The 22,029-nt window shown below is 40.1% G+C and overlaps 1 protein-coding gene across 1 annotated transcript in view; it reads left to right on the plus strand.

Moving 5' to 3' along the window:
- The window catches only part of dars1 (aspartyl-tRNA synthetase 1), an 86,413-nt gene that overhangs the window by 15,207 nt on the left and 49,177 nt on the right, over positions 1-22,029 (plus strand). The window contains exons 4-6 of the mRNA XM_060827838.1: positions 7,919-7,976; positions 9,352-9,444; positions 10,807-10,909. Coding sequence (XP_060683821.1) covers positions 7,919-7,976; positions 9,352-9,444; positions 10,807-10,909 — 254 coding nt within the window. The remainder of the gene's footprint in view (positions 1-7,918; positions 7,977-9,351; positions 9,445-10,806; positions 10,910-22,029) is intronic.

Below are 22,029 nucleotides of genomic sequence, written 5' to 3' on the forward strand. Positions count from 1 at the left end.
GTATGTGGTTATCAAATTGAAAGTTTTTAATTTTTAAAACAAACTTGAATATAACTAATCTTTATGGTAGCTCAAATGAGTCACTTTTTAAAAATGTCTTCAAATTCTGATTAAGATTTACACTAGTTTTGTCAGGATTTCTTAAGACCGCTCTGTGTAGTCAGAAATGCTTTCTAAAAAACTGAACTCCCTGTATGTAAGTTGTCCATACCATATGAAACCTTTTTCTTCTTACTCCCTGTAATAGCGCAAAGGTGGAGTCAGATGTTTTCCAAATGCAGCTGCCTATCCATTTTGAAACACTGTTTGCTCCTTAAAAGTATATGATCAGAAGTCACACAAGATCGTGTTATAGTCTGACAAGTTTATTTGAAATCACAAGCTTTCAGAGCACTGTTCTTTTGTCAGGTGATGTGAAAAGAACCACACGGCACAGAATTTATAGGTACCATTTGTACAATATTTGATCTGTCTGCCTGTAATTCTGTGCCTGTGTGCTCCACTTCACTTCACTTCACTTCACCTGACGAAGGAGCAGCGCTTCGAAAGCTTGTGAATTGAAATGAAACTGTTAGACAATAACCTGGTGCCGTGTCAACCTCAGTTCAACATTAGCACCTCCACATCTTGGTTACCATCAGAAATATATGATACTTGGTCTTAACGTGCACCAAGTATGCTTATTCAGCACCACTATATTCGCTCATCTGTGTTGATTCCTGGATCGGCATTTCTTCAATTTCTCAAAAATTGGAAATATTCAGGCCTGGCAGAGATGAGCAAGGTTATCATTTCAAATCAATGCCTTTTATTAGAACATATTCCAAAGATGTTGCTAAATCTAATAAATATTTCCAGAACTTTTTTGTTTTTATTTGAGATTTTCAGCATCTGTAGTATTTAATGCTAAGGATTGCTTTGTCTATTTTCTATATTTGGCAATTAATCATTCAAATCTTTGAAAATCTGCTTTGAATATTACAGCGTTTGATTTTTCAGTTGGATTTTCAAGATTGGAGAATTCATTTTACATTTAGTGTTTTCCAACTAGCAAAAGGTATACAATAGTTTCCCCAAGGGCCAGTACGAAAACTGCTACTTTTCTTGATCTGTATAAATAACCTCAACTTGGATTTTCAAAGTACTTGGAAACTAGATATTGATAGACATTGAGAGGATATAAAGAGGCTCGTGGAATAGACAAAAGCATGGCAAGTGAAATTTAATGTGGAGAAATGTGAAAAATAAATTTTGATTCAAAGAGTGCAGAAAATCAATGTGTGCAGGATACACTCAAATACCAAAGCATTCAAATGGCAAGGAACATTCCAGGCACTGAAAATCACCAACAAAAGAGAATTTAACCATCACCTGTTGGCATTTAATGGCATTACCAACACTGAATCACCCCACTATAAACATCCTCAGAGTTATTCTGTTCCTTGGATGCTGGCTGACCTGCTGCGCTTTTCCAGCAACACATTTTCAGCACAAACTGAACTGGGCCAACCATATAAATTACTCTGGTTATAAGAGCATAACAGATACAACGCATCCTAGAGCAAGTAACTCACCACCTGACTCTCCAAAGCCTGTACACCATCTACAAGGCAAAGTATGATGGAATACTCCCCACTTGTCTGGATGAGTCAAATTCCAATGAAACTGAACCATCCAGGACAAGGCAGCCAGTTTGATTGGCATGACATCCAAAAACACCCATATCCTCCAAAATTTATGCTCAGGAGCAGCATTGTGTAGTATCTACCACATGTAAGAAATTTATCAAGGCTTCTTCCAAACCCGTGACCTCTTGCACTTAGAAGAACACAGAATATAGATACATGCAAATTCTCTTCCAAACTACTCACCATCCTGACTTGAAAAGTCGACTGACTCACCATTCCTTAAGTGTCATTGGGTCAAAATCCTAGAACTCTCTCCCTAGCAGTATAGTGGGTTTACAAATAGCAAATGGACCTCAGGAGTTCAAGAAGGCAGCTCACCACCATTTCTTAAGGGCAACTAGGGATGGGCAGTAATGCTGGTGCAGTCAGCAAAGCAACGGTTGCTCTTCCAAAGAGGTGCCATGTCCATGAAGAGCTATTTGCCCGCTTTCTATGCAGCAATTCTATGATTCTGTATTATTGCATTTGTATTTGTGCAGCATTTTCATGTAAAGTTTAAGTAATGATCGACAGATTTCTCGGGTTCAGAAACTGGCAAAAATGCAGTGAACGTATGTTTGCCTGGTTGTCTCCTGTCTGGAGGCAGTTTCATTTAAATGTACAATTGTTGCAAGATTTGTTTTATTAATGGACCATGTAGGAATTCTATGACCATTCCTTAATTCATTTTACTGCATATTTTTAGATAACAGATTACACATCAGATTTTGACTGATTTCTGACCTCGCACCAAGAGATCTTCCTTTGCTACTTTTTCACCTAATAATTCTACTGCTTAAAACTCTTCCGTTGAGTTAAAGTTAACAATTGATCCATCATTAGCTGAAGCTTTTAGAAGACAGTTTGAAGCTTCAACTCTTCCTTTAAGTGTAGATGTTTTTCTAAATTGATTTAGCAACTGCAATTTGCCTTTAAATAAAAGTTTCTTATACTCATAAATCACTCTGGGAAGCCTGACTCTAAATGTTACACTACATCCTTAGTAGTCATCTCTACGACTCTACTAGAGTCTGCAACCCAACAGTAAGATTTGGATTTCTCTGTTCATTCTTCTGGTTTCTCTTACTATCTTGCAAACTTTGATTCATAACCCTTGAATCCAAGTTTCAAAGATTGCAATTCTGGTATCTAATCTTTCTACTCAATTTAACCTTTAGAGTCATTCTGGTAAATTCATCCATGTTATCTGCATCGGCTCTCTGTTGTGATTTAGTGTCGTTTTCCTGCCTTTTCCCCATAACCCTGAATGTTTTTCTATTTAAATAATTATCTCCTATCCTTCTGAATGTCTCAATTGAATCTGCCTCCACCACATGATCAGGCCATAAGACAACAGGATATAGGAGCAGAATTAGACTGTTCAAACTATCGAGTCTGCTTTGTCATTTGATAATGGCTGATCTATTTCTTAAGCCCATTCTTCTGTCTTCTCCCCCTAACCTTAATCCCCTTCCTAATCACGACCTAGCTATATCTGTCTTGAAGGCACCCCTTGACTTGGCCACCACAGCCTTCTGCACCAATGAGTTCCATGGATAACCACCCTCTGACTAAAGAACTTCTTCCTCATCTCAGTTCTAAAGGATCGTGCGATCACTCTGAGGGTGTGCCCTCATGTCTTAATCTATCATACAAATGGAAACATCTTTTCCACATCCACTCAATCCAGGCCTCTCTGTATTTTGTAAGGTTCAATGCGATCCCCCCCTTATCTTTCTAAACTCCATTGAGTACAGACCCAAAGTCTTCAGCCGCTCCTCATATGACAGATTCTTCATCCTGGGATCATTCGTTTAAATCTCCTCTGGACCACATACAATGACAGCACAGTGCCCAAAACTGCTCTTAGTACTCCAGATGTCTGACCAAAACATTATACAGCCTCAGCAATGTGCTCCATACCCTGAACAAAATAAAAACCAAAGCAGTGCGGATGCTGGAAATCAGAAACAAAAACAGAAATTGCTGGAAAAACTCAGCAGGTCTTGCAGTGTCTGGAGAGAAAGCAGAGTTAATATTTCGAATCTATGATCTTTCTTCAGAACACGTCCACAGATGCTGCAAGCCCTGCTGAGTTTTCACAGCAATTTGTTTTTTTTTCTAGACTCTAACTACTATCTGTGTAAAAAGGTGACATCTTACATCACATTCTGCAAATTAACTTGACCATGCCCCCTCATTCTCAATCCCTTTTGTCAGAGGGAGCAGTTTCTCCCAACCAAGCTATCCAGCACCTTCATAATTTTGAAAAGTTCAGTCATATCTCCTTTTAAACTTCTCCTGTCCAAATAAACTAATCCCAACTTCCCAAATTATCTGCATAACTAAAGTTTCCCAACCTGAAATTATTCTGTTAATATATCTTTCTGAAGGTTTGGTGCTCAGAATTGAATGTAGTACTCCTGGTATTCCATCAGCCTTTTAATTGAGCCTATTTTGTCATTCTCTATGAGCATAATTGATCTGGGACATGAACTGTATTTTCCCACCCATTGCCCATACATTTCGATTCCCTGAAATTTGAAACTTAAATATAATGGACACTGAAGCATCCACAGTTCTCTCGGATAGAGAATTCCAAAGATTTGCAATCCTTTGAGTAAAAGGATTTCTCTATGTCTCAGTCGTTATTCTGAAACCTTGCCACTTGTTCATGACTCGCCAACCAGGGAAGCAATACTTCAATATTCACAGCACTCCATTAGCCACAGCCCAAAAATTTGAAAACGCCCCCACATTTCTTGCTTTCTATTCATTAACCAATCCTGCAACTATGCTAATTTATCACCCTCACCTCCACAATCGTCTTCTTCTGTATTAACCTTTTGTATGGCACCTAATCAAGTGCCTTTTGGAAATCCAACTTTACCAAATGTACTGGTTTCCTTTGTCTATCCTGATAGTTACATCCTTAAAAATACTAAGAGATTTGGCATACAAGATTTCCCTGTTTTACATCCATGTCGACTTGTTCTAATCAAAGTATTATGTCAGTTTATTATTAAAACTGCCTTAATAGATTCCGTCGTTATCCCAGCTGCGGCTGTCAGGCTAATTGCTTTTTCTCGCACCTGCCCTGTTCCCCACTCTTTTCCCCCTCCCTCCACCACCCCCACTTTCTTGAATACGACTTTGCATTTACTAACTTCCCTTCTACTGTGACTTCAGAATCTAAAGAATTTTGAAAAAATTGTAGCCAGTGCATCCGTGTCTTTGCAACTGTCTCTTTTTGAACTGTGAGGTTCTTGTCTTTCTCTACTGATGTTAATTGCGTTGATTTAATAATTTTTATTATCCCTGAGGTAACTTTATATATCTATATATAATATATATATATATATATTCTATAAACCACTTGCACCAGAGTTTTTAGACCCCTACTGAATCTCCACCAATTCTTGATTGACTGAGCCAAAGTGTTTTCTCACTACTGTCATTCTTTATTATCAGAATTAGCCTTTATCTTTTCCATTCTGTTTGTCTTCTTAAATGCTGTGTACCATAGATTATTTATTTCCCAGTCTTTGTTACCTTGTGACCATGATTCTGTAGTGGTAATTAGATCTAAAACATTTATCTCTAATTTGTATTGCAACCGTTTAAATTTGTGTGTGCTATTTTATTGTCACTTTGGATTTTCATTGTTTCTAGATTTTTACCATATCAAATCTATTCTGACCTATCTTTTTTATGTCCAAGTGAATCAAGTGAACAATTGCTTACATTGAAATCTGAAATCTATTTGCCACAGTTTTGACTATTATTCATCTATTATTATAGGTGTAAGTTTGCTCGCTGAGCTGGAAGGTTTGTTTACATGAAACGTTCACGAAAACAAACCTTCTAGCTCAGCTAGCGCATGGAAACGAACCTTCCAGCTTAGCAAGCAAGCTTGCATCCAGAACCTCAACCTGAATTACAAATCTTCTCAAAACTTGCTAATCTATTATCTTTTTGTAATTTTTGTTTTTATCGTTGATTACCCATGGTGAATTTCTCTAATCAGCTGCACATTTTCAAGGTGATCAGTCACCATTCATTTATTTAATTATAGACACTTAAATCTCCTGACAACAGATAAAAGATTAACTGGTCTATAATTCCATAATTTCTCACTTTTTAAAAAAAAAATTCACTCCTTTCATGACCTTTTTCTGTTTACATTTCCATTTGGTGTCTCTTCTGATTTATAAAACACCTCTCCAAACCTCTGTAGAGATGAAAAAAAACACTGATTTCCAAGCTGATGTTTCTCTACAAAGAGTGATTATTTGTTACAGTTAGTCTCAGTGTAACTTCAAATAATGTTTGATTTATATATATGTTGCTGTGCATATCTAGAGTCCTAAGTGACCTTGATATGCAGCATTCAAATGCCAAAATATGTTCTAATTCTTATCTATTTTGACTTGCTAACTTAGAAAACAGGGACACTCTTTATAAGTAGGCCTGCTTTTCATGAGAAGGGGAGGGACATAGAAATGTATTCAAGAATATCCCAAGTATCTTTCAGGTTGTTACTACTGCAAGCTTTGCCAGAATGCCATCAGAAAGAAACCTAAATTATTTTAGTGGTGGTGGTCAGGGGCGAAGATTTAAATGTTTTATTTTAAGCGAACACATCTGTTGTGGGGTTGAAACTATTAATAGGTTATGATCTAATTTTAAGCTGTGTTAGATGAATTACAATCTTGATACTTAAGGCTCATGATATTATGGTGACAGAACAGGCATTAGAATGTGTTTGAGTGCAATATTACGACCAATAAACGTGAACCAGTTGCAATAGAACACCTTAGTGTTTCACTTAGTCAGGAGATTTGCAATGTTTATGATTCTGTTGTCGATAATAACTTGCTAGTTAATGTCTATAGTAGTGATTAAAGGTCGATCCAGTATTTAATTTTCAAACAAGAGATTTGTTCTATTGAATGTACAAGCTTGTTACTCTACAGAAAATTCTGTTCAGGAAATAGTACTTGCACTTGTAAAGTTTATCACAAACACATTTAGAATATAGGAGGTTTGGTTAGTAAGTTTGCAAGTGACGCCAAAAGTGCTGGCATAGTGGACAGTGAAGAAGGTTATATCAGAGTACACCGGAACCTTGATCAGATGGGTCAATGGGCTGAGAAGTGGCAGATGGAGTTTAATTTAAATAAATGTGAGGTGTTGCATTTTGGTAAGGCAAATCAAGGCAGGACTTATTCAGTTATTGGTAGGGCCCTGGGAAGTGTTGCATAACAAAGAGACCTAGGGGTACAGATACATAACTCCTTGAATGTGGAATCACGACTAGACGAAAGTAATGAAGAAGGCATTTGGTATGCTTGCCATCGTTGGTCAGTGTATTTAGTATAGGAGTTGGGAGGTCATGTTGCGGCTGTACAGGACATTGGTTAGGCCACATTTAGAATACTGTGTTCAATTTTGGTCTCCATGCTACAGGAAAGATGTTGTTACACTTGGAAAATTCAGAAAAAATTTACAAGCATGATGCCAGGATCGGACAGTTTGACCTATAGGGAAAGACTGAATAGGCTGGGACTATTTTCTGTGGAGCGTCAGAGATTGAGGGGTGACCTTATAGAGGTTTATAAAATCATGAGGGACATGGATAGAGTGAATAGCCAAGATCTTTTACCCAGGATAGGGGAATCTGGAACTAGAGTATATAGGTTTTGAGATGAGAGGGTAAAGATTTAAAGTCAGAGAGTTATACAGTGTAAAAACAGACCTTTAGGTCCAACTCATACTTACTGACCAGAAATCCTAAATTGATTTAGTCCCATTTGCCAGCATTTAGCTTATACCTCTGGAAACCCTTCCTATTCATGTACCCATCCAAATTTCTTTTAAATTTTGTAATTGAACCTGCTTCCACCGCATCCTCTGGCAGCATGTTCCACACATGCAACATCCTCTACGTGAAAAAGTTTCCCCTCAAGCCCCTTTTAAATACTGGAAAATGGGACTGTATCAGTTTAAGATATCTGGTCGGTATGGATGAGTTGGACCGGAGGGTCTGTTACCGCGCTGTATAACTCTGACTCTATAACATGTCTTACTGTGAATTATTTTGGTATTATAATCACCATTATTATCTCATACACTTCAAGTGATTTTTATGGTGGTAAAATATGAAGTTTTGGCATTAAATTGCAATCTTGTAATAAAATGTATTAATCACATATAAATCTCTAGTGAACAAAGTGTGGTTTCCCTTTTAGGACATTGCAAAAGATAGATATGGAATTCTTCCATTGATTCAGTCACAGGAAAAACTGGGTGAGTTTAGTTATAATTAACATTTCCTTTCCTCCAAAACCCTTGAAAAGTGATGGGTCTGTTGACCAATTGCAATACATATGTTTTGCTTTGTGAACAATGTTTCGGGAGAAAAATATAATTTTTGTTAATTACTATTTTGTTCTTGCAAATGTTGACATGATTTCATTAGAAGAGACAGCAAGTCAGAATGTCAATATGACATATGTAAAAACAAACTCAAAGCCCCTTTCTCAGAAGCCCTGAGGATCTGCACAAAAGAGCATTAAGAATTGGGAACAAGAGTGTGCTTTGGCTCCTCAAACCTACTCCATCATTCAATAAAATCATGGCTGACCTGATTATAGCCTTTACCCCACTCTCCTGCTTGGGCCATAACACTTGACTCTTGGTGATGAAGAGGCTGAGTCCTGAATATATTTGAAGATCCAACCTCCACTGTTCTTCAGGGAAGAGAATTCCAGAGGAATTGTAATCACCATTATTATCCCATACACTTCATGTGATTTTTATGGTGCTAGAGTATGAAGTTTCATCCACTTCCAGGAACAGGAACCTCCAGAAAAGAAAGTCCCCTCAAATTTTCAAACTGTCATCCAATTCTAGCCTTTCCCACAAAGGAAAACATCTTCTTAGCATCCAACCTGTCAAGTCCCTTCAGGATCTGTTGAGTTCATAAGGTCACTTCTAAACTCCAGTTGCTATAGGCCATCTGTTCAACTTTGACTCAAGAGATAAGCATTTCATATGATGAATCAGCCTGTGCTGCTTCCCATGCAATGATATTTGTTCTTAAGTAGGAAGACAAACTATACTCCAGATGCCATCTTACTTAAAAGCCCTGCCCTGCACTGCATTAGCAAGTTTTCCCTACTTCTATATGTAAGAAAAGTTTGATTAAATATTTTCCAAACAGTGTTTACATTCCAATGCTCTCTTCAAGCAAATAGATCCAATTTATTACCAAAATTGGCAAAAAAAGGAACAATAATCACACTTTGTAATGTACTGAACCATACAGAGCAAAAATGCCCTAGGGTTGGTTATATATCTATGGCACTGAAATTAGGTGGTGTGTGAAAGAAAATTGGATTAGATTCAGCATGTGCCTATTTCAGGAAAGAAGAAAATAAGAAGCAGTTCTTGACCTAATTCGTTGATCTAATTGGTAGAGATTTTGGCTCATTTTGTTGGAATGAGGAGGTTCATCCTGAAATTACTGCATTGAAAATCTGTTGATCTTGAAAACTGAAATCAGTAGCATAACTAGATTGGGTATTTTATTTGATGTTTTAAATTGCACATGTTTTGATTATTATAGTGATGTTGAATTTTCTGAGCTAACCCTAAACAGAAGAATATTCTTTATGTAAAGATCGTGTGTTGGTTCATGTGAAAAATCTGACAGAAGAAAAAGCTGACCAGGTGGTCTGGCTCCGTTCCCGAGTCCACACCAGTAGAGCCAAAGGTAAGAGCAATGGCCTACAGCATGTGGTCATCTTTCACTTTGTACTTAGTCAACAGGAAGCAGCTTTTGTAGGCAGAAGTTTCCCATTGTAAATGTTTCCACTAAATACTTTTTCATTAAGAATATGGCTTATTTAGGTGCTAGCTACACAATAGAAAAAAGGAATACAGTTCTTAAATCTACCTGCTCCAATTTTTTTTGAAAAAGAACAATTTCTTTTAACCTTTGGAGTGCAATCATTTTGCAAAATAGGCACTAAAGCTGCTGTATGTTTTATAGCAGAGATGAAAGGTGGTGCAGCATTAACTACTTAAGAAATATTTTATATAAGAGAACTGAAGTGATTTAATCCAGATTTAATGAAAGTCCATTAAGAATCCGGGTGATACTTCATTGCATTGGTTATGCTGTATTGTTAAAGTTGCTGCCTTTTAGAGAAGAGTTTAAACTCAAGTCCATTGGCTCCATTTGGAGAATGGCAGTAAATCCAGTGTTTGGTGTACAATGGTGCCCATCAGATATAAAGGTTCTAAGCATGATTGTAAATCTGATGATTATCAGTCACTTTATATTGTGTATTTCCTGTAAGTTGCAATTAAGTCCTTAAGAAATAGCAACAGTGTAGAGCCCTTTAGCCATCATAGAGCAAGATCATGGCTGGATTCCTGCATCAACCCTAGTTTCCTGTCCTATTTCCATATCCTTTAATTCTCAATGCTAAAAAATTAATTAGTTTCACTTATGATCATTTTCATTGGATAAAGTTAAAAATCACACAACGCCAGGTTATGGTCCGACAAGTTTATTTCGAAGCACTAGCGTTTGGAGCACTCTGAAAGCTAGTCGTTCCAAATAAACCTGTTGGACTATAACCTGGTGTTGTGTGATTTTCAACTTTGTCCACTCATTCCAATACCAGCTCCTCCACATCATTTCATTGGTTAGGCACAGTTTGAATAGCGAATTATAGATAGTGAGAGTTATTGTTTCAAGTAAACATATTTATTAAATGCTTATCTTAATGTGATTTTAGTAGAGTGTATTCAGCAAATGGTGAATTCATTTAGCAGTGAAAATATTTTAGTGACCGAAAAGCAAGAAATAACCTTTCAAGGAATAACAAGATACAGAATTGCTGAAAGTTAATTTAAATGGTTGTTTCATGCTGTTAAGTTTTGTGGGTTAATATTCCTATTTAACCTCTGGATTAATGTACTTTTCCAATTTATACAAGCTTCCTTCATCTTTAAAGAAAAAAATGTATGAGTAGCAAAAAGTGTGACTAAGTTGTAAGAAGCAAAACAGTGTATCAGGGGATCTGACGTATATAGCACTCAATATGGACTATTTTTATCTCAACAGGGAAACAGTGTTTTTTAGTCCTACGTCAGCAACAGTTTAATGTCCAAGGACTTGTGGCTGTAGGAGACCATGTTAGCAAACAGATGGTCAAATTTGCTGCGAAGTAAGTTTGGAATTACTTCCTTTTGTCTGAAGTACAATTATGAGAAAGATGTTTTCCATTAGGTCCCTTTACATTCCATAATTCAAATAAGTACCATTGTTAGCATCCTTTGCTTAAATCTTGTAAGGTTTTGATATGTAAGCAGAGTAAATATGGAAACTTTGTGTTTTGGTGTAAACAGCTCCTGTTCTATTTCAATTAGTAAATCACATCTAAAGCATGCATAAATGAATATGAAGAAAATATGAAATTTCAAATATATGAACAAATGAAGTGGTTAGACTGCTGCCTTACAGTGCCAAGAATCTGGTTTCGATTCCAGCCATAGTTGACTGCGTGGTATTTGCATGTTTTTCCCAGGTCTGCATGAGTTTCTGCCAGGTACTCTGGTTTCCTCCCATACTCCAAAGATGTGTAAATTAGGTTGATTAGCCATGGTACCTGCAGGGTTATGGGGATAGTGTGAGATTCTCTTCAAAGGATTGGTGGTGACTCGATGGTCTGAATAGTCTCTTTCTGCTCCACGCTCGCAGCAATGCGCCGGCACCTAACCTCTCTACAGTCAGCCCTGCCTCAGCTGAGGGCCACACTCTCTCAGATTTGCAAAGGTCTCACTCTGTACTACATCCTCAGGAGAATTCATGTTCTCAACAAACAGAATTTCAATTCCATCTCAAACATCAAAAACTGTAAGTACAACAAACTGTTATCTACCCACCTCAATAATCAACGCTCCTCAAACATTCCAGAAGATTCCCCTGGCCTCGGAAACTACTCAGATGCCATTAGCCATGTGGCTGATGCAGCTGCCACCCCATACTGATCGATGATGTCATTTCCACCCCCATCATGGCCGCTCCCACAACTACTTCCGCCCCTCACAATTCCCCATGCATCACATATGACATCACTTCCGCCCCTCACATCATCGCTGATGCCACACGCTCAGTGACTTCTGCCACCCCTACTGCCGTGGTCACCACCACTTCCGCCCCCACCAGTGCCACTCACCTGCATTCTGCTGACACGCCGTGACGTCGAACATTTCTTCCGTCGCCTCTGCCTCCGAGCTTACTTTCACAATCAGGATTCCCGCCCACCTTCCAAGGACCCCTGCGCCCACCTCCAACACGCTGCATCCACCTGGACACCCCGCGCTGGCCTATTACCTGCCCTCGACCTCTTCGTTTCCAACTGCCGCCGGGACATTAACCGCCTCAATCTGTCTACCCCACTCCAACCTCTCACCCTCACAACGCGCAGCCCTCCAATCCCAACCTCACCATCAAGCCAGCGGATAAAGTGGTAGTCTGGCGCACTGACTTCTACACTGTTGAAGCCAAACGCCAATTCGAGGACACCTCTTCCTACTGACCCCACCCCCATCACCAAACCATCATCTCCCAGACCATACAGAACCTCATCACCTCAGGAGATCTCCCACCCACAGCTTCCAACCTGTCCACAGTCCAGGAACCCCCCACACACGTTGGAGACACCACCCACGAACTGGTCCTCAACAATTTCTCCTTTGAATCCTCCCACTTCCTCCAGACCAAAGGGGTAGCCATGGGCACACGTATGGGCCCCAGCTATGCCTGTCTCTGTTGGCTACGTAGAACAGTTGATCTTCAGTAATTACATTGGCACCACTCCCCACCTCTTCCTCTGCTACATTGATGACTGCATTGGCGCCACCTCATGCTCCCGCGAGGAGGTTGAGCAATTCATCAACTTCACCAACACATTCCACCCTGACCTTAAATTTACCTGGACCATCTCTGACACCTCCCTCCCCTTCCTGGACCTCTCCATCTCCATTAATGACAACTGACTTGACACTGACATTTTTTACAAACCCACCGACTCTCACAGCTACCTGGATTACACCTCTTCCCACCCTGCCTCTTGCAAAAATGCCATCCCGTATTCCCAATTCCTCCGCCTCCACCGTATCTGCTCCCAGGAGGACCAGTTCCAGCACAGAACACACCAGATGGCCTCCTCCTTTAGAGACCGCAATTTCCCTTCCCACGTGGTTAAAGATGCCCTCCAACGCATCTCGTCCAATCCCGCACCTCAGCCCTCAGACCCCACCCCTCCAACCGTAACAAGGACAGAACGCCCCTGGTGCTCACCTTCCACCCTACCAACCTTCGCATAAACCAAATCATCCGCTGACATTTCCGCCACCTCCAAAAAGATCCCACCATAAGGGATATATTTCCTCTCCACCCATTTCTGCCTTCCCAAAGACCGTTCCCTCCGTGACTACCTGGTCAGGTCCATGCCTCCCTACAACCCACCCTCCCATCCTGGCACTTTCCCCAGTCACCGCAGGAACTGTAAAAACTGCACCCCCACCTCCTCCCACACCTAACCAAGGCCCTAAAGGTGCCTTCCACATCCATCAAAGTTTTACCTGCACATCCACTAATATCACTTATTGTATCCGTTGCTCCCGATGCGGTCTCTTCTACATTGGGGTGACTCGGCGCCTCCTAGCAGAGCACTTTAGGGATCATCTCTGGCACACCCGCACCAATCAACCCCACTGCCCCATGGCCCAACATTTCAACTCCCCCTCTCACTCTGCCAAGGACATGGAGGTCCTGGGCCTCCTTCACCGCCGCTCCGTCACCACCAGGCGCCTAGAGGAAGAATGCCTTATCTTCCGCCTCGGAACACTTCAAACACAGGGCATCAATGTGGACTTCAACAGTTTCCTCATTTCCCCTTCCCCCACCTTACCCTAGTTCCAAACTTCCAGCTCAGCACTGTCCCCATAACTTGTCCAGACTTGTCCTACCTGCCTATCTTCTTTTCCACCTCTCCACTCCACCCTCTCCTCCCTGACCTATCACCTTCATCCCCTCCCCCACTCACCCATTGTACTCTATGCTACTTTCTGCCCACCCCCACCCTCCTCTAGCTTATCTCTCCACGCTTCAGGCTCACTGCCTTTATTCCTGATGAAGGGCTATTGCCCGAAGCATCGATTTCGCTGCTCGTTGGATGCTGCCTGAACTGCTGTGCTCTTCCAGCACCACTAATCCAGAATCTGGTTTCCAGCATCTGCAGTCATTATTTTTACCTAGTCTCTTTCTGCGCCATGGGAATTCTAGAATTTAGGTGTAGGACACTGTGCCTCTTGATCCTGCTCCTGCCATTCAATAATATCATGTCTGGTCTGATTGCAATCTCAAATCCACATTTCTGCCTATCTTTGACAACATTTTCAACCCTTTTCTTAACATGAATCTGTTTATGAGATTAGCATTTAGCATTAAAAGTATTCAAAGACTCTGTTTCCACCACCTTTTCAGGAAGTGACATGCAAAGACTCATGACCCAAAGAGAAATCGTTTTAGCTTAATCACAGTTTTTAATAAGCAACTGTGGTTTTGAAACAGTGAGAAAAGACTCAGAAGCACATTTATTATTTATACTTCAATTAACAAAGAAGAGATTCAGGAAATATTAAGAGTTGACAAACAAAACCTGTTTGGAAAGGCTAATTGTGAATACAAGAAAGTTAAAGGGCACTGAAAAACCCTTTGTTTCAGTATATATAATTAGAAGCAACTTAATTTGAGGTTGGAGCTGCTTAGTGGGAGAGAAAGTTTGTGGTGCAGAGTGAGAGAACAAGAAAGAAAGTCAAGAAGTATGTTGTTGGTAGTTGCAAATCTGAAGTGAGTTTGAGGATTTCAGAAACAGTAGAACTGATATTAGAGGTCAGACTTCAAAAGAAAGGATATCATTTGATTTAATGGAGAAACATCATCACAGTTTATACTTCAGGATTCTTGGGAAAAATGGGAAAGAAGTATTAGACTCTTTATAATTTTGAAAAGTTCTGCCAAGTAATTTATAGCAATCAAGTGAAACAGAAGAAGCAGGGAGAGACTATCAAAACTTTAGTTCTCCATCTCTTTACTTTTTTTTCCCTAAAGAGAAAATTACAAATTCCCCAAATCTCTCCTAATAATGTGAAGTTCCTCATTCTTGACATTATCTTGGTAAACCTATTCTACGAAACATTAATCTCCTTCCTGAAGAGTGGCACTGAGAATTATATATGGAGCTCTAGCTGAGACCTAACAAGTGATTTATGAAAGTTTAACATGACGACTTTCTTTTTGCATTCAGTCTCCTTATTTACAAATCTAAGCATCCCATTCACTTTAAGTTCCTTAGCAACTTGCCCTGCCACCTTCAAGGATTTATGAAAATCTAACTCCAGAATGCCCCTCCTTGTTGTTTCACTCAGCATGCGTCACCTTACCATTAGCCACATCAACTTTATGCCTATTATAAGGGGAAATTTCTTCCACAGAAGCAAAATCCATAACACACTTGTGTTAAGGGTCATGAAATCAGATTCAGTCAGAAGCTTCATAAAGGAATTTATTTGAATAAATTATGATGTGGGTCAAAATTAAACAATACTGTCAAAGAATTGGCTCAGGCATGATGGTCTTAATGGCCCCCTTCTGTGCGGTGTGAGTTCATGATTCTTTAGGTATACTTGGGAGGCAATGGCCTAGTGGTATTATCACTAGACCATTAATCCAGAGATCCAGGTCATGTTCTGGGAATCTGGGTTCGAATCCTGCCACGGCAGATGGTGTAATCTGAACTCAGTAAAATCTGGAATTAAGAGTCTAATGATGACTGTGAATCCATTGTGGAGTGTTGGAAAAAAACCATCTGGTTCACTAAGTTCCTTTAGGGAAGAAAATTGCCATCATTACCAGGTGTGGCCTACATGTGACTCCAGGTCCACAATGGTGTAGTTGACTCTTAACTGCCCTCTGAATAATTAGAGATGGGCAATAAATGCTGGGCCTGGTGGCAAACCTCTCATGCCGTGAATAAATAAATAACATTTTAAAAGGAAATTTATTTCTTCATAAAATGAATGTGGTATTAGATTAGGTGACTCGTGGAGAAAATTTGATTAATCAAATATTGAAACATTCTCGGATTTTCAAAATATTATGTTAAAATCGAAAATAATTTTCAAAATAACTTGTAAATAAAGTATTCAAAGCTTAATGAATTTTATTTGTGGGTTTATACTTTTCCTAGATAGATTTTAGAGATTTCTCTAAAAAATGTATAGCTATTGTGCAATTGCATAGTTGTAGAGTTTTAATTAGATATCCTGTTGGATGTTTTTGTAAGGGTGACTATAGGTCACTGATCATTAAAGGGTATTGTGAACTTCTTGTATGTGTGATTATTTCACTAATTCTCATGTGACTTTTTCACAGATGGCTCAGTTTGTTTTGTTAAGCTGATAAGTCTGGCTTAACAGACTGAGACAGGAAATTCATTTGCACCTGTTTCAGTTCATAGCGTTCCTTGCTAGCCTACAATCTATGTTTAATGTATGGGTGTCTGATTACAGTTTCAAATGGAAGGTGCCAGTGGACAAGTATGCATGTTGTGTCTATTAATACATACAGGAAATAGAAACAGGAGCAGGGCATTTGGCCCCTCAAGCCTGCTTTGCCATTCAACTCAACAGCATTTTTCTTCAACAACACCTATCCTGTGATATTTAGCAATGAAAAATTCTAGTAGTTCCCCACTGCCCACCCACCCCACACCACCCCCTGCCGGCAGGAACATCCTTCCCACCTTTATCCTGTTGAGCCCTGAATGAAATATATGTGCTTCAACAAGATCACTCCTGTTCCTTCTAAACTCAAGAGAATATAGGCCCAGTCTTTTTAATCTATCTCATAGGATACTTAGAGTCATAGAGATGTATAGCGTGGAAACAGACCCTTTGGTCCAACCCGTCCATGCTGACCAGATATCCAATCTAGTCCCACCTGCGAGTACCCGGCAAATATCCCTCCAAACCCTTCCTATTCAGATACCCATCCAAATGCCTTTTAAATGTTGCAATTGTACCGGCCTCCACCACTTCTCTGGCAGCTCATTCCATACATGTACAACCATCTGCGTGAAAAAGTTGCCCCTTAGGTCCCTTTTATATCTTTCCCCTCTCACCCTAAACCTATGCCCTCTAGTTCTGATCTTCCCCATCCTAGGGAAAAGACTTTGTCTGTTTATCCTATCCATGCCCCTCATAATTTTGTAAACCTCTATAAGGTCACCCCTAAGCCTCTGACCTCCAGGGAAAACAGCCCTAGCCTGTTCAGCCTCTCCCCATAGCCCAAATCCTCCAACCCTGGCAACATCCTTGTAAATCTTTTCTGAACCCTTTCAACTTTCACAACATCCTTCCGATAGGAAGGAGACCAAAATTGCATGCAATATTCAAACAGTGGCCGAACCAGCTGTCCTGTACAGCTGCAACATGACCTCCCAACCCCTGTACTCAATATTCTGACCAATAAAAGAAAGCATACCAAACGTCACCTTCACTATCCTATCTACCTAAGACTCCACTTTCAAGGAGCTATGAACCTGCACTCCAAGGTCTGTTTGTTCAGCAACACTATCTCGGACCTTACCATTAAGTGTATAAGTCCTGCTAAGATTTGCTTTCCTAAAATAAGCCATCCCAGGGATTATGTGCAAGGTGCTGGATTTCTGAAACAAACGCAGAAAGTCGTCAGAAACGTTGCAGGTCTGGCAGCATCTGTGGACAGATAAACAATATTAATGTTTTGAGAAATCATAATAAATTTGAGGATTGGCAATGTTTTAAGAATAAAACAACGGAGGAGCAAAGAACTGATGAGGAAAGAAAGAATAAAATATGATTACAATCTAGCAAAAACATAAGAATTGAGTGTAAAGTCTTTTATAGGTACCTTAAAAGGAAATGTTTGACTAAGATGCATATGGGTCTATTAAATGCAGAGTCAGGAGAATTATAATGAAGAATAGAGAAATGGCAGAGAAGCTAAAAGATTACTTTCTGTCTATTTTGAATGAGAAATCTCCCAGATTGAGAGGTCCAACTCATAAGGGAGAATAAGAAATTGAAAATAATTAGTAGTGGTAAGAAGGTTGTACTGCAGAAATTAAGGGGATGAAAGTTGATAAAACCATGGAACCTGATATCTCAGAATGCTGAAAGCGGTGACTGTGGAGATCACATAGAATTTTAGAATCATACAGTATAGGAGAGACTCTTTGGCCCATTAAGTCTGTACTGTCAAAAATCTACCGCTACTGAGGTTTCCTGTCTCAACTACCCTCCCAGGTAGCGCATTCCAGCCGCCCATCACTCTCTGCGGTGAAATGATTTTTCCTCAAATCCACTTTAGACCTCCTATCTTTTACTTTAAAATTATGACCCTTGTTACTGTAGTTAGTGCAGTGGTAATCATCTTCCAAAATTCTGTAAGTTCTATAATTTTATAAATGTACAGTATAGATTATGGATTGGTTTACAGACAGAAAACTGAGTAAAAACAAATGGGTCATTTTTGCATTGCAGACAATTGGGTGACTGGTGTCTAGTGAGATAGTGCAAGGATCAGTACTTGAGCCTCAGCTTTTCACATTATATATCAGTGGTTTGGAAGTATAGAACAAACATAATATTGCCACATTTGGAGATGACACAAAGTTGAGTAGGGATGTTGTAACTTATAAGGATGGTCAAAAACGTTTTCGGGATTTGAACAGGCTTAGTGATTTGGTAAGAACATGAAAGATAGTGTTATGAGAAAAAATGTGAGATTATCCACTTTGTTAGGAAGAGCAGGTATATAGAATATTTCTTAAATAGTGAGAAGTTAGAGATTGAAAGAAGCAAAAATGGCCCTTGGTAGAGTGATATGCTCCTCTTGTCGGATGCAGGAGTTTAGGGAGAGTACAGGTTACTGAGGATTACATCTGCAATAAATGCCATTGGTTGTGAATCCGAACAGATCAAATGGAGCAGTTGGAGAGGCAGTTAGAGGAAGTGAGGAATTTACAAGAGCAAGGGGATGTGATGAATGGCAGTTACAGGAAGGGGTGGAAAGTCTCAGATATGTTCACATAGATGGGTTAATTCCAGGAAACGTAAGATAGGTAGGTAGGTAGTGCAGGATTCTGCTGTGGCTACCCCCATTTCAAACAAGTATGCTGTTTTGGAAAATGTAGGGGGTAATGGATTCTCAGGGGAACGTAGCACGAACAGCCAAGATTCTGGTATTGAGACTAGCTCTAATTAATGAGAGGTATCTCAGGTTCTAAGAGATTGATTGTGTTAGGGGATTCTCTAGTCTGAGGTACTTAGAGAAGTTTCTGTGGCCAGCAGTGAAAAATCAGAATGGTGTGTTGCTTTCCTGGTGCCAGGATCAATGATGTCTCAGAGAGGGTGCAGAATGATCCGAAGGGAGAGAGGGGCCAGCAGGAGGTCATTGTACACATTGGAACCAACAATATAGGAAGGGAAAATTCTGAAGGGAGATTACAGAGAGTTGGACAGGAATTTAAAAAGGAGGTCTTCAAGAGTAGTAATATCTGGATTACTCCCAGTGCTATGAGCGAGTGAGGGCAAGAATAGGAGGATAGAGCAGATGAATGCATGGCTGAAGAGCTGGTGTACGAGAGAAGGATTCACATATTTGGATCATTGGAAGCTGTTTTGGGGTAGAAGTGTCCTGTACAAGATGGGCGGATTGCATGTAAATTGGAGGGAGACTAATATACTGGCAGGGAGATTTGCTAGAGCTGCTCGGGAGGATTTAAACTATAAAGTTGGGGGGGGCTGGGACCCAGGGAGATAGTGAGGAAAGATTTCAATCTGAGAACAAAGTACAGTTGAGAACAAATGCGAATCAAACAGTCAGGGCAGACAGGGACAAGGCAGAGAATAAGGTAGGCCTGATAAATTAAACTGCATTTATTTCAACGCAAGAGGCCTAAGAGGGAAGACAGATGAACTCAGGGCATGATTAGGAACATGGGACCGGGATATCATAGTAATTACAGAAACATGACTCAGGGATGGGCAGGACTGGCAGCTTAATGTTCCAAGATGCAGATGCTACAGGAAGGACAGAAAGGAAGGCAAGAGAGGAGGGGGAGTGGCGTTTTTGATAAACGATAGCATTACAGCTGTACTGAGGGAGGATATTCCCAGAAATACATCCAAGGAAGTTATTTGGGTAGAAATGAGAAATAAGAAAAGGGTGATGACCTTATTGGGAAATTGAGAAACAAATTTGTAAGGAGACCTCAGCTATCCATAAGAATAATACGATGGTTATGGTAGCGGATTTTTACTTTCTAAACATAGACTGGGACTGCCATCATGTTAAGGGTTTAGATGGAGAGGAATTTGTTAAGTGTGTACATGAAAATTTTCTGATTCAGTATGTGGATGTACCTAATAAAGAATGTGCAAAACTTGACCAACTCTTGGGAAACAAAGCAGGGCAGGTGACTGAGGAGTCAGTGGGGAAGCACTTTGGGGCCAGCGACCATAATTCTATTAGTTTTAAAATAGTAATGGAAAAGGATAGATCAGATCTAAAAGTTGAAGTTCTAAATTGGTGGAAGACCAATTTTGATGGTCTTTCAAAAGCTGGTTGGACACAGATGTTTGCAGGTAAAGGGACGGCTGGAAAATGGAACGCCTTCAGAAAAGAGAGAACGAGAGTCCAGAGAAAGTATATTCCTTTTAGGGTGAAAGGAAAGGCTGGTAGGTATAGGGAATGCTGGATGACTAAAGAAATTGAGGGTTTGGTTAACAAAAAGAAGGAAGCATATGACAGGTATACACAGGATAAATCGAGTGAATCATTAGAAGAATATAAAGGCATTAAGAGTATACTTAAAAGAGAAATTAGGAGGGCAAAAAAGGGACATGAGATAGCTTTGGCAAACAGAGTTAAGGAGAATCCAAAGGGTTTTGATAAATACATTAAGGACAAAAGGGTAACCAGAGAGAGAATAAGGCCGCTCAAAGATCAGCAAGGCAGCCTTTGTGAGAAGCTGCAGGAGATGGGGAAGGTATTAGAATGAGTATTTTGCATCAGTATTTACTGTGGAAAAGGACATGGAAGATGTAGAATGTGAGGAAACAGATGGAGACATCTTGAAAAGTGTCCAAATTACAGAGGAAGTAGTGCTGCATGTCATGAAACGCATAACAGTGAATAAATCCTCAGGACCTGATCAGGTGAACCCTCTAACTCTGTGGGAAGCTAGGGAAGTGATTGCCTAACCTCTTACTGAGGTATTTGTATCATCGATAGTTTCAGGTGAGGTGCCGGAAGACTGGAGATGGCTAACATGGTGCCACTATTTAAGAAGGATGGTAAGGACAAACCAGAGAACTATAGACGAGTGAGCCTGATGTTGGTGGTGAGCAAGTCGTTGGAGGGAATCCTGAGGGACAGGATGTACATGTATTTAGAAAGGCAAGGACTGATTAGGAATAGTCAACATGGCATTATGCGTGAGTAATCGTTCTTACAAACTTGATTGAGTTTTTGTGAAGAATTAACAAAGAGGATTGATGAATGCAGAGCAGTAAATGTTAAGGCGTTTGACAAAGTTCCCCATGGGAGACTGGTGAGCAAGGTTAGATCTCATGGAATACAGGGACAACTAGCTATTTGGATACAGAACCGCCTCAAAGGTAGAAGACAGAGGGTGGTGGTGGAGAGTTGTTTTTCAGACTGGAGGCCTGTGACCAGTGGAGTGCCACAAGGATCGGTGTTGGGTCCACTACTTTTTGTCATTTATATAAATAATTTGGATGCGAGCATAAGAGGAATAGTTAATAAGTTTGCAGATGACACCAACATTGGAGGTGTAGTGGAGCAGTAAAGAAGGTTAGAGCTGAAAATGTGTTGCTGGAAAAGCGCAGCAGGTCAGGCAGCATCCAAGGAACAGGAAATTCGATGTTTCGGGTATAAGCCCTTCTTCAGAATTCCTGAAGAAGGGTTTATACCCGAAACGTCGAATTTCCTGTTCCTTGGATGCTGCCTGACCTGCTGCGCTTTTCCAGCAACACATTTTCAGCTCTGATCTCTAGCATCTGCAGACCTCACTTTCTCCCCAGTAAAGGTTACCTCAGGTTACAACAGGATCTTGATCAGATGGGCCAGTGGACTAAGAAGTGGCAGGTAGAGTTTAATTTAGATAAATGTGAGGTGCTGCATTTTGGGAAAGCAAATCTTAGCAGGACT

Source organism: Hemiscyllium ocellatum, chromosome 7 (genome assembly GCF_020745735.1).
Source record: "Hemiscyllium ocellatum isolate sHemOce1 chromosome 7, sHemOce1.pat.X.cur, whole genome shotgun sequence".
NCBI lineage: Eukaryota > Metazoa > Chordata > Chondrichthyes > Orectolobiformes > Hemiscylliidae > Hemiscyllium > Hemiscyllium ocellatum.